This window comes from Lepisma saccharinum, chromosome 2, assembly GCF_977018435.1.
Source record: "Lepisma saccharinum chromosome 2, izLepSacc3.1, whole genome shotgun sequence".
Taxonomy (NCBI): Eukaryota; Metazoa; Arthropoda; class Insecta; order Zygentoma; family Lepismatidae; genus Lepisma; species Lepisma saccharinum.
In genome coordinates this window covers 150,781,874-150,795,884 of record NC_139230.1, presented here as the reverse complement: position 1 = coordinate 150,795,884, position 14,011 = coordinate 150,781,874, and the positions used below count along the sequence as shown (strand labels likewise).

At 36.3% G+C, this 14,011-nt stretch overlaps 1 protein-coding gene across 4 annotated transcripts in view; it reads left to right on the top strand.

The window, feature by feature from the left end:
- LOC145984145 (solute carrier family 41 member 1-like) overlaps positions 1-14,011 on the top strand; it is an 87,710-nt gene that overhangs the window by 56,284 nt on the left and 17,415 nt on the right. For all 4 annotated transcript variants that reach the window (XM_083117606.1, XM_083117605.1, XM_083117604.1 and 1 more), the window contains 2 exons: positions 761-907; positions 7,063-7,210. In XM_083117606.1, coding sequence (XP_082973732.1) covers positions 761-907; positions 7,063-7,210 — 295 coding nt within the window. The remainder of the gene's footprint in view (positions 1-760; positions 908-7,062; positions 7,211-14,011) is intronic.

The following is a 14,011-nucleotide window of genomic DNA, read 5'->3' as shown; positions in this document are numbered from 1 at the left end:
GAATGTTTTATTTTCACTGGCTCTTGACTACAGCACACTAGTGTGAACACATTATCCATGTTGGTTGAACCACTTCTATCTCTAGCTGCTCTTTGGATATGATTTATCATGATTTTCATAAGAGAAAGCTTATTGAGTTTGATGAATAGATTCTCTCGGGCTATCGACCAGGTGAGTTGTGGAAACAGAATAGAACAGCGCTGTAAAGAACACCAAAGCAACATCAAGTATTTCCATCCTAAAAAGTCTGGTCTAGCAGAACATTCAATCAGTGAGGGACACAGACCAGATTTCAGCAATACAGAAAACTTCAAACTACTGGGGCCGCATCATCAAGGAAGCAATAACCATTCATGAAGAAAAATATTATCTTAATCGCGACACAGGGCTCGAACTAGACCAGAAGCACGCACGCAGCAGACATGCCACCCGATTGGTCTGCCATCTTCACCAGGATCCGCCCTCCACGAACATATATACACCAGTTTGATGCTCAGAACTGCACTTCAACCCTGAAGATGAGAGTGATGTTAGCTCTCGAAAACTTTGAATATTTTCCACAACTCACCTGGTTGATAGCCCGAGAAAATCTATTCATCATTCATCGCCAGGAAAGCTTCAAGTCTTACTTATTCAGTTTGTTATGCCTGCTCATCTGCTACATAGCATGATTGTTTGTCAAATGATTAGTATTAATTTTGAAGACTAGTATACAAGTTGAATGGCCACTCTAACTTTCAAAATTGTTTCTTCTTTTTAGGGATTATCATGGTGGTTGTTATTATTGTGTCACGACACTACAAAATCAATCCTGATAATGTTGCAACACCAATAGCTGCCAGTCTAGGAGATCTTACTACTCTTGCTCTATTGTCATGGATTGCATCCTACTTGTACGATGCTATAGGTATGATATAAAGTGCAACTTATTTTTTCATTAATGATGAATATTTGATGTAGGTACAAAGCATGAATAACTGTTTATGTATTTATATTAGAAATAACCTGCCATGCAGGAAACCCGGGTTTGATTCCCAGGGTGAGTGATCTAAGGTTGGAATTTTTACAGCCTTGTTCCTGCATAAGTGGCTCTGGGGCTTGCCCAGCCTCAAATCAATGGGTACCTGGGGGCAGCCCTGGGGTATAAAGGTGACTGGAGCATGGTGCTGATCACATCACTTCCAAAAATGGTAGAGATCAAGAATGTGGGGCCCCTACCCCCACATCCCCTAAATGAGCATTCGTGGGTGCGGTGCTATATATATATATATATATATATATATATATATATATATATATATATATATATATATATATATATATATATATATATATATATTCTAATTAAATATAAACTGCAAATGTTCCATCATCTTAATGTATGTAACTGACAGATTTTGTCTTAAAGTGCACATTTAGGCATTTATGTGACATAACAAGGTTATGTGAATTATTCCTTTATATGTATTAATAATAATGATAATAATGAAATAGCAGAATTTTTCACTAAGCTAAGGTTAATTTATAGAAATTTGAGATCAGTAAAACTATCGCCAATTTTATCAATATAACAGTACACCAACATTGCTATATCAGTTTGTACACAAAGAGTACCAATTATTCTCTCTCATTCATAATTTATATAATATGCATACATAGGAAATTAACGAAGAGGAATTTTTGTTGCAACTAAAAATTAACATGGTTACAATGTTACTTGCTCATATATTTTGTTTACATAATGAGGACTTGTGCTTGTCATGTGTAAAGAGTATATATTTTTCTGTTTCAACTAATTAGCTCCCGGTCATTTTAAACTCTGAAGTTATTGCCATAGCATTCCCTGATGCATCTCAACATTGTTGTTCCATCTTTATCCAGGCCTTCTTATAAAGTATTCCTTCCTCTCAGAGTATGTTTTTCAGCATCATGTAATCTTTTTCAATCACCCTGGTAGATTGCTATGACATAGTTCCGATGGAATATTTTTACAGTAAAATGTATAAATAAATATTCTGATCTACTTAGAATTGGTACAATTTTCAAGTATTTGTATCAGTAGGAATTGCTAGAGAGTATCAGCAATCGGCACTTGTGGTAGCAGTTAAAGCACTGTGTGCACCCCCACCCCCCTCGCACACTTATACAAATGCATAGATACAATGCTGTTTCAATACGGACAACATAATTTAGCTATTTTCATGTAATTATTAATGGAATAGATAATTCAGAATGAAACCGAATTTTCATTTATCTGTATCTGCTTCTGCAAATACCTGAATCCTCTATGAAGTTTCACTTAAAAAAATAAACTCAATTTACATCTGATGAAGTATATCAGTCCTCTCCATCACAATTGTATAGATAATACAGGGATGCTAAATAAACAAATAAAAACTTGAAAGGGGTGTTCCTCATCACTTCCATGATTTCCTTAGCCATTGTTATTGTCACAATGAAGTTTCAAAAAACAGAAAAGTGATGTGAAATGGTGAAAATATAATTTAGCACAGTGAGAAAACTGATAAAAGAGGTTTTGTGTAATTTGCCCCTTGTCCAATTATTCACTGGAACATTATTCCAGTATTTCACTTCAGACAAAGTACATCTTCCTTCCCACTATGATGCATACACCTATTTCAGATTGTCGTGCTTCTTAAGTATCTGCGAAATTATGCAATTGGAAACACTTTGCACCACCATCATGTGAAAAAAGGATTTTGTGGTCAAATGGAAATTATCAATATTTTAAAATAAACCTGTCAAATTTATATTGTGTAGCATTTGCCTTATTGTTGTCATGTCATTGCCCAGGCTGGGGCTTGAATGTGTGAACTTTAATGGGGAGATCGAAAAATTATTGATGTAATGACCACCAAGTCAATATGGCATAGTTCCAATGTATACTTATTTATTAAAATTTATAAATATTCTAAATTTAAATTGTTTATTGGTGGGAATTGGTAAGAGTTTTAACATTGTTCAAAATGATGTCAACTCGGCCATGATATAAAAGCATACTTCATGTACTCTGCTTTTGTAAATTTCATGATGTGAAGCTAATTTTTTCTAAGACAAAATACATTGCAGTCACCTAGTTACATGCATTAACTGGAATGTAAGGGGTGACTTTCCCATAACCTTTAGCAGACAGATAGGAAATATATCAACCATGCAGGTTTTTCCATTGAGAACAGATGGGAGATAAATCTCCCAGCTCCTCATGGCAGCAATTATCACACCATTTCTTGAACACTGCATGCAATATTTCAGTTTGTCTTCTTTGTTCATCAGAATACACATGAAAGTATGACATACTCGAATTACAAAACAATATATCCATTGTTACTATTATCAATAAGCAGAGAAAAAGTCCTTTGTTACCCATCATAGTATTATTGGATAGATTATAAAAACTCCTCAACCACCACTTTTTTCTGATATATTTTACTTTTACATGTGATAATGAGAACAAAAGAACAGTTTAACAATGTGTGACAATGAAGGGTCTAGTGGGAGTGTGGGGGTAAAAGCCTAAATTTCAAAATTTTCTGAAATTACACATTTCTGAACACCATAATTTCAGGTTTTTTTTTCTTCCAAGTTAAGGCACAGGCATTACATATCCTCATACACTGGTCTTTTGTCATGCTTCCCTCTAAATTTAGTCCATCCAGCATCCATTGGGCCAATGCTAGAAGCGAAATTCCAGAAATTATTTTTGCAAACTGGCATCACTTCCACTTATACACATTTTTATTTTTTTCTCTGCTTTCAATGAAACTTTGCATAGTTGTTGGAATGTTACCACTGCTTCATACTACAATTTTTTGTCATTCACTTTGGTCTATTGTAGGGGCCACAGGGGTATGCCATTTTTTTTTAGAAAGTTCAATTTTCTTCTTCTTCCTTTAACACTCATTCTTGGAAGGCACAATGTATAAATTTTACCTCTGCTAAAAGACCTATCTAAAAACAAAACTGATTTCATCACTACAACAATTAGTTCTCAAGCTATGATTTTGTTTTTGTACTTTGCAGCAAGTTTGAAAAGAACATGCTTGAAAAGGTCTTGTCTGCAGAAGCTTTCCAGGCATGCAAGGCTCTGTCCACTAATGGTGTCACTTCCACATAGTACACCCAGGGCTCTGGCATGTGGATTCACAGCCAGTATAATATTCTGTGCATTCATGTTGTGGCATATGTTTGTGATTTTTTCTTCATGCATTTCATTATAAATAACAAAATAGACATGTACGAGGGGGTGCTGAAAAGTTCGTAGCCCAACCCAGAAGGAGTGCACGTGGAATGATGAAATTTTACAGTTATTCTATATACTCCCCCCGAAGTTCAATACACTTCCTTGCACGGTGCTCCAATTTATGAAGACCTGTGAAAAAAAATTCTGAAGGCTGTTCTACACACCACTGTTCCGTAGCACTAATCACCTCCTTATCAGATCCAAAATGGCGTCCTTTCAAGTGTTGTTTGAGTTTGGGGAATAGGAAATAGTCTGATGGAGCTAGATCTGGGGAATAAAGGTGTGATCTAGACATTGAAACCCTAGATCATGCAATGTCAGTTGTGTTTGCAGTACTCGATGGACAGGGGCATTGTCCTGCAGGAACAGAATTCCTTTTTTCATTTTTCTGCGGCGTTGCACTTTCAATTTGTCTTTTAATTTTGTGAGTAATGCAGAGTAATACTCTGCATTAAATGTCTGACCCTTGGGCAGGTGGTCTATGAGTACGACTCCATCCTTATCCCAAAAGAATGTTGCAAACACTTTCCCAGCCGACTTCTGCCTCTTGAACTTCTTGGGGAGAGGGGAACCTGAGTGCCGCCACTCCATTGACTGTTGTTTCGTTTCAGGATCGTAGTGGTACAACCATGTTTCATCCATAGTTAATATTCGTGACAGAAATTGGTCGGCATTTCGTTCAAAATGGGCAATGACTTCCCTTGATGTCCTCACTCTTTCACACTTTTGATCTGCTGACAGATTTTTGGGAACCCATTTTGCCGAGAGCTTGCGCATGTCCAAGTCATTATGAATTATGGTACCAACGCGTTCCCGAGAAATGCCCATAATCTCTGCCACACGTTTTGCTGAGATTCTGTGATTTTCAAGAATAAGGTCATGAATTTCATCCACGATTTTGGGGACAGTCACTGTTTTTGGTATTCCTGCACGTGGAGCATCATCTGTTGAAAAATCGCCAAGTTTAAACTGTGCCACCCACTTCTTCACCACTGCATATGATGGAGGAGAGTCCCGTAGTGTTCCACTGATTTCCTCATGAATTTGCTTCGGCGACTTTCCTTGGTGGAACAAAAATTTGATGACAGCTCTGATCTCGATGTTTGTAAAATTCGCTGGCTGAGCACACATGATCACTTCAGGGGTCCGAAAAGCACAATAACAATTCAGTTATTAATATGAAAATTTGCATGTGTACATACTAAGATATGTTCTTTAAAACTGTAAAGTTTCATCATTCCACGTGCACTCCTTCTGGGTTGGGCTACGAACTTTTCAGCACCCCCTCGTACTTAAATTAGTAGGGACCTCAACTTTTTTTTCTTTTTCCCAAAATTTGCATTTTAAATTTAGCATACTTTCCTTCCAAGTATACCTAAAGTTATAGGTACTAAACTTTATTGTGCTTTTTAATCTATTATTTTAATTTGAAGGTCACATGGCCTATGCCTGTTCGTGGCAGTGTCATACATTGGAAACTATTTATGAGAAGTTAATTTCCATTATTTCTCAGGTGACAAGTACTGATGTTATGGCTTCTGTGTGACTGTAGGTGACCACTTTATCTCTGCTCGAAGCATCCCATGTTGCTCGGTAACACAAAATGTTTTTTACACAATAAGTACCAATGTTATGGCTTCTGTATCATGGCAGGTCACACTTGATCTCCACCAAAACTGCATTACTTTGCTTGGTGACATAAAATGTTTATTTTGCAACAAATACTGATGTTACATCTCCTCCGTGAAAGTAGGTGCACACTCAATCTCCCCCACAAGGGTCCTGGGTTCGAATCCTGCCCGGGCTTGGTTGTTTGTGAATGTCCATTCATCCATTTCATCACTCATCCCCATCTTCTCAAATTAGCCACGAGGCACAAAACTCGAAGTAAAATAAACTAAATCAATCAAATCAAATCAATCTCCCCAAAACCACACCACTTTGCTTGGTGACGTGAAGTGTTTCTTGCATATCAAATATGGAAGTTACAGCTCTCATGTGACAAGTATGTGCTCTCAATCTTCCACCAGAACTCTTTGTCACTTTCCTCAGTGATGCAAAAGATTCTAATAGAAGGTGAAAATTGTGAGAAAGATCTATTTACGTGTGGTTTCATGTAGCTGTTGGTATTATTCTGTGTGTAACACATGCCATAGGTTCTTTTGTGGATAAAATTTTGGAAAACATGGATATTATACTGTACATGCGTAAATGTGGTAATTTTTTTTTTCTAAATGCAGGTATGAGCCTGCATTTTCTGATTAAATTTTTATGTAGTACATCTCCTGCATGTTAATATTCAGTGCTGTGTGTGAAACTTAGTAAGGGAACTACTTGGTGAAAAGAATTGACCATGTTGCTTGCTTGTGAAGCTATTCAGGAATAAACCTTGTGTTCATGTATTGAGAAGCTAGTCTGAATTCCTCTCACATTACACATAATGTTCTTTTTCACAATGGAAGTGCAGTTTAAATAGCCTAGTGAGATCTCGATGTGTGCTACCACATACAGTATTGATTCAATTCAACAGAGGAAGCATTGAATGTGGGTACAGTTGTAGAAACATGTTATTCAAGATGTGAAGTTGAACAATTTAATTTTCAACTGTTAAAGTACTTGGACTGTCAATTCACTTTGATTTCTCTTCTTCCTGATTAACTAGTTGTACAATTTGTTTGTGAGGATAATTATGCAGAGAGGATCATGATAATTTTGCAGAATTAAACCAGACTTTAATTTTGTAATAATTTTAAAATCCAAGGTGAGAATTCAAATTAAATATTTTATTTCTTTTATTTCAGATAATGAACAGTGGCTGGCTCCACTCATTATAATAGGTTATCTTTTGTTGACACCACTTTGGGCCTGGATAGCTTCCCGCAATAAGTACACTAAAGAAGTTCTACATACTGGATGGACTCCAGTTATTTCTGCTATGTTAATTAGCAGGTAAGCTTGTAAAAGAGTAATTATAGTTACACTTTTGACATCACATTTATCGGTAAGAAGGTAAAGTTTGTACTTTCAGGGTGTTCTCTTTGGGAAAACCTGGAATTAAAAATTGACATTCATTTTCTTATTCATTCTGCATTACAGTAAAACCTCATTTTGTCAGGTGAAGAATGCAAAGCTGCAAGTTAAAACATATTTTGTATTATCCAACATCAAATTAGAGGTTTTCCTGCACATTTTTATGGACAATTCTAGTTGCTTTCTAAGTTTTTCTACATTACTGCATGTTAAATGTGATAATTACTTACATTTAATTCCTTCTCCGTAATAGCCAAGGAAAATTTATAAATAAACCGGTGAAAGATTTTATGCTTCGCCACATGTGATTTAACTCTTCTATTCTTGCAATTTTTGTATTTTTGCATTTGCATAGCAAGTGTGATAAATATCATTAGTACATACTTTAAGAGAGATTTCACACTTTGAAGTGACAAGTGACATGCATCAGATTTTCCTTCAAAAGAAACACATGCCACAATGCTTGTATTTGATTGGTTCATTTCGAAGCAACATGTTCCTTATCCCGTCAGTGTGAAAGTGCCATTACATATGTGTTAGCTTTGAATAGTAATGCGGTATAACAAAATGTGCAAACTTTGGGTAGAACTGTTAGGAAGGATGGTTTTGTGGAGTTTAGCTTAGACATAGAGCTTCTGATTCCCTGTATGCATGTGGGGCATGAGAAGGATAGAGGAACCTAGTTTGCTGCAGTTAAACTACATGAGGGTCTGCAGCTTTTCCTTTTTTTATTAAAGAAAGAATGCTGGATAAATCTGAATTGCCCAGCATCTTTGATAGAATAACACTACTCATTTTACATTATTTCTGTTTTTACACTGAAATGTCAATGATAAATAACAGTGGCAGGTGATATATAAGAAACTTTACAATTGTATTCTTACCATGTGTTTAAAATTCAATAAGTGCATCTGGACTTGGGAAATCCATATTTCTAGTTACGTAGTGCATATCAGTTAAAAATGCTAATAATTTGACCAATCCATTATTTCCATAAAAAGCCTGTACTTCTGTTTGTAGTTTCCCATTTGTTATTTATATTTATAAATATTTATAAATTATTTATATAGATATATATATAAAAAATCAAAGAAAGTAAGAGGAAACACTCACCGGACAGTAGAAAAATTCAAAATTTTCGCTAACTTCGTAGCATCATCGGTGTGAGGAGAAAGAGACGGAACCTTCTTTGATTTTTAGTTAGCCCTTTTGGCCCTCCTTGCTTTTATCCATATATATATATATATATATATATGGATAAAATATATATATATTTATATATATAATATATAAATCATGTACAGTCAGGAGAAAATTGTTGTTCTTATGGAATCATTAGAAGACATCCTACAATTCATAAAATTTAAATTTATACAGTGACACCTTGATTTTTGTTTTTCAGGGAATCAAGATGAAATAAACTTAGTGCAGGAAAATGTAAAATTCTGGGAAAATTTCGTAACATACTAGGACAATGAAGATTGAATGTAGGATGTAAAATCCATGAACATAAAATCAGAATTCCACTGTATTTCTTTTTAACAGACAAGTACAAAATTCAATTGTCAATATATGTTGCAAGGTTTTGTTTTTCTCGGGGTTTGATGCAAGTTTGAGGAATTTCAGCACATTTTACACTAAGTCCCTAACAGTGGCAATTTACTCCTGACTGTACTATGCTGTTGTAACAAATAATGTGCAACTTCTTTCTTCTGAAGCACAACCCATCAATGACTTAATGTGACTTGAGGAGTTTAACGAATCATTTGGTTTTTCATAAAATGCTTACCAGGTTGTATCAAGTTGGTACAATATTAGTTATTGGTATCTGCAAATTTCCTATCTGCACTTTATCAGTACCAGTTAGAAATTTATATCCCTAATTCATATTAGAGATGTACCTATTGTCACAAGGGACGGGGCTACAGGGGAGCTAGGGGGGCTGAAGCCCCCCCAAAACCAGTCTCAGCCCCCCTGTAGCCCCCCTAGATTTTTGTAGTATGGTAGATGCATTTAGACTGAAAACTTCAAAAGTAGTTTTCATTTTCCAAAATAAAACTTCCATTGGGGCAAGTACAATGTTCAAATACATTTTCTAGGTTGGTTAGATCGCAAGGTTACTTTATTACGATGTGTTGTAAATTCAAAGAGAGGGAGGCAGCTGCAGACATGCCTGGATAACAGTGGCCAATGAATATTTGGTACTAAGTAATTGACCAATCACGAGTCCCCAAACTTGCTACGAAATCTGCTGCCTGCCTGATAGGTGGACGTATTCAGTGACTGTGATTTTGTTCTTTGATTTTTGGCATATACAATTAATTGTGTAAAATTATTAGCCTTTATTAATTGTATCACTATATTTCGGAATATGTCTTGACAATGCAGGACGACATTGAAAATCTAAAGAACCGTCATGCATTTTTTCTGTTCCTCATTCGAATACCGACAATTGCATGACTGTTAGCGATGTTCTCAGATTGGTTTCCTTTCATCTGTCCTTAATGCTGCAAATATTCGAGAGGGAGAAATACGATGTTAAAGAATTAAAGAGTACACAAACTACCTCAATCTTAAATTATAAGAATTGCAAATATCAAAATAGGGCTCCCAGCCCCGATAAAATTGTTGCCTTGATATAAAGGGGTCCCAGGTTTGATCCCCAGAGTAGGTAACATTTCATTAAGTGGTTCGGATTCCACTAATATCTATAGCTCTTGTCCTGATTAGCCTCTGTGCATATAGTGAACCTTAATTCAAATTCCAGTCAACTAATGATTGCAAAACAATGCGAAACTCAGCACACTTGGGCAATTTTATTACTCGCAGTCCTAGTCCTACATGTTAAATAAGTCTCATTTGTGAGGTTAGAAAATAATTTCTGCAGGATACCGTGCAGGAGAATCAATCTTTGAAGCACATCTAAAACTATTGATCCAATTCTCATCAATATTTATGCAGAATTCATTCTGAAATTAAATTATAATCTTCAGCAATTATTTTCAGTGATCAAAATGCCCAGCGAAAGAGTTGCAATTATATATATTAGTTAATTTTATGTCAATGTATTTGCCTCCTAATGAAGGTGAATTTGTAGTGAAAATATGTTTGTTCCTTGAGAGTGACACCTCCTAAGTGGATGGTATTTCTCGCATCCTCCTCATTTTTAGGTATAAGTTCTGAATTCCAGTCGTTGAACAAGAAAACGTAACATAATTTCATCATGTCGGTAAGGATGGAAAACATTGGATTGATCTTGCCCACAATAGGGACAGATGGAAGGCTTGTGATGCTGCAGCCATAAACCTTCAGGTTTAAGAAGGCTAGAGAGTGATTTAGTTATGTAGTTAGTTGGCAGAGAAAACTCTATCACTAATACACTTTCTATTGAAGGGTGGTATTGTTTATTTGATGCCTACTTTATTAAGTTAGTGCCACTTTTCTGAAGCACGAAAAGCCCCAATCTATTGCCGCTCCCTACTGTTGTGATTGTGTGCCAATTTAGAGTTATGGCACACTATGAGGCAGAAAGGAACTCAAAATAAAGATTACTTGAAATACTTACGTGAAATTAAATTTTTTTCGCACTTCCGCATTGCACAATTTAATGGTTAAATCCTATTAATTTCAAAGATCCACTGTCTTCATTCACTGTCGAAATTAATAGGATTTAACCATTAAGCAATGCGGAAGTGCGAAATGTTTTTAAATTTCACGTAAGTAATTTTAAACCACGTTTACCGCAACCATCATGAATACTTGAAATAGTTGAAACATTCAATATTGCCTTTTATGAACTTTATAGACTTTGTGTTATTGAAATGTTCATACCTCCCTTAACGGCTGCTTGCAGCAATGCAAGTGTTACGTCTGTAATCAAATTGGTAACAAGAGGTTGAGTGCTCTATCTATTTTGTCCTTTGGGAAAGAGATTGCAAAATATTTGGATTTAAACAAGGTTGTAGCTGCTTATTAAAACAGATGTAGGCTATACTATCGTAGTTTCTTGCTGTGGTTCATTTTCTCATTTTAGCAAAAAAGTAGCTACTGAAACCTCTGCCATGGTAGCTCAGTCCTTAGGGCATCTGACTACCATGCGAGAGACCCCAGGTTCGATCCCCAGCAGGGGAGAACTGGGATTTTTTCCACCTATTCAAACAGCTCCGGCACCCACCCAGCCCCACACCTACTATACTCCTTCATGGCATGGTGCATAGCGCAGGGGAGCACTTTACTTTTTTTACTTTTTTTAGTAGCTACTCAAATTCCTTACATAGAAACAGTGTTACGAGATTCAAGGAGTTAATAATTGTAGTTTTTATGGCGTATTTTGAATTGTTCATATGAATATTAAATCTGTGATATTATTCCACTCAATAATGGCTTAGGAAAAGAAAACAATATAATTATTGCATTTTATTTGACATAAAAGATTCGTGCCTGGAACAAAATGCGGTGATTTATCTTTGGATGTGACTGAAAAATGTGTCACTGGTAAAATTATACTGTAGTAAAGCATAAGCAAATACCTTTTAGCCGGTATAAGTTAGCCCCCCAAGAATTTGACTCCCGAAATCTTTAGCCCCCCGCACTTATTTCAGGCTGGCACAGTCACCGATTGTCACATCATTTTTACAGATTCTGATGGAGTAATGATATAAAGTGTACAAATGCAGTGATGTACTTATCCAATACAAAATGGCAAACCCTCAATGCTGAATGTTAATTATGTATCAATCTGCTTAATACATGTGTGTGATTGTCTGCTAGAAATACAAAATATTTAGAAATGTATTTAAAAGAATAACAGTCTTAATGATTTTGCTGTAAATCATACAAATACCGGTAATAACAAATGTATGTAGAAGCAACCTGCAGACTATAGAAATATCCGATCTTCAATATTATCAGGAATTTTACAGACACTCCAGTGTGTCAGAGATACTCCTAGTTTGTACCAAGTACTAACAGTCTCTCTCTGTTTTCATGGGAATAGTGTAAATAGGTTACCTGGTGCTTTCCTGACCATTATTGCGCTGGTAAGGAAAATAATGTAGATAAATATGTTCCAAGGTCACAAACAGTTTTTGAAGTTTAAAAAATACATTTGGGAAATAGTTTATTTTTTTTGTGGATTTGAAAAATCCACGAAATAGTATCATTTCTCAGAGTAGTCTTTTGTGGTACGTAAACTGAAGTGACAGGTTACATAGGCATTGCTTGAACCAATAGCCTACTCAAGAAAAGTTGGCAACACTGCTTTTTTGCTACTGTGCAATACATTTTAATATTTTAATGATAACCTGTGGGATGATTTTTGGTATATAGTAGAGCTAAAGTTTGGAATTTTTCTGTTAACTTTGGCATAATGTGGGGGACCACAGGGCCTCCCCAGAAAGAAGTTTCTTGAGTAAATTTATTTGCCTTCTTCTAATTGCACCTGGATCAAGTTTGAATGCCAACATTGTACTTCCTCTGTAAGCCCTAGCCATCCCATCAAAAATAAAACCAACTTCAACACTCTGTGATGAATAGTTATTCTATGAAAACATTCCCTTGCATTTAAAAAACCCACATTTTAAAATTCTTAACAAGTAAAAAATAAAAACCCCTTTTGACAAACTTCCCCAATATTCATATTGTATTGAAACTCAGGTATGCCACCACCTTCATATGCATGTAAGTGAATGGAAAAAATCCCTGAAATATCTGTTTTCGGTATTTTTAAATGCCATCGTGTGGTGCTGGTCCATATGCAGGACTGGCAGGAGTTTAGGCCTTTACACATGGTGTCTAACGCATTGAGCAAATGGCATTTCTGGATCAGTAACTATCATGCTTTGTCACATTACCAGTGATGAACCCAAAATTTCTCAAAAGAAAACTTTATTTGTAATATGTGAATATTCCAAATATCCACGTTCAACTTACCTTGCAACAGGAAATCCAGAATCAGCATTATCTCACCTATCTTGCAACAGAAAATTCCAGGTCCGCCATTAGGGGTGTGCGACGCGTGCCACTGGACAGGGCCTCACACTTCCGAAATATTTTCATAATATTGTTGAATCTTTTATTCGCATTCATTTCTTGTGAAAATGTGATCGCATTAGAATAGAAGAAAGAAAAGAAAGGAAATCTATATTAGTGATACACTGTGTTGCCATTCCTCACTGGACACCCCATACCAGTACGTTAATCCGGTCGCAGCACCACATCAGTATCGTGTAGGGCCACCTTTCGCCGCAATGATGTCCGCAACCCTTTGAGGAAGACTTTCCACCAATTTCCGATATGTATCGATGGGAATCTTGCCCCATTCCTCCTGCAAGCGGCAAACAGCATAGTGGTGTTTTTTGGGTGGCATGGCCTGGCTCTCAAGTGCCGCTCCAACTCTTCCCAAAGGTGTTCAATGGGGTTGATATCTGGACTTTGGGCTGGCCAATCAAGTTTTTTCACACCCATGTCCTCGAACCACGTGTTGATAATGCCTGTCTTATGACATGGATCATTGTCGTGCTGAAACAGGTATGGGCCAATACCGAATTGTTCCCACAATGTCGCTAGTTCAGAATTGTCCAGAACTTTTTGGTACGCATCGCCATTCATGTTTCCCCGAACTAAAACAAGAGGACCAAGACCATACCACAAAAAGCAGGACCACACCATGATGTCACCTCAGCCGAATTTCACTGTAGGTACAATACAGTCCCGTAAACA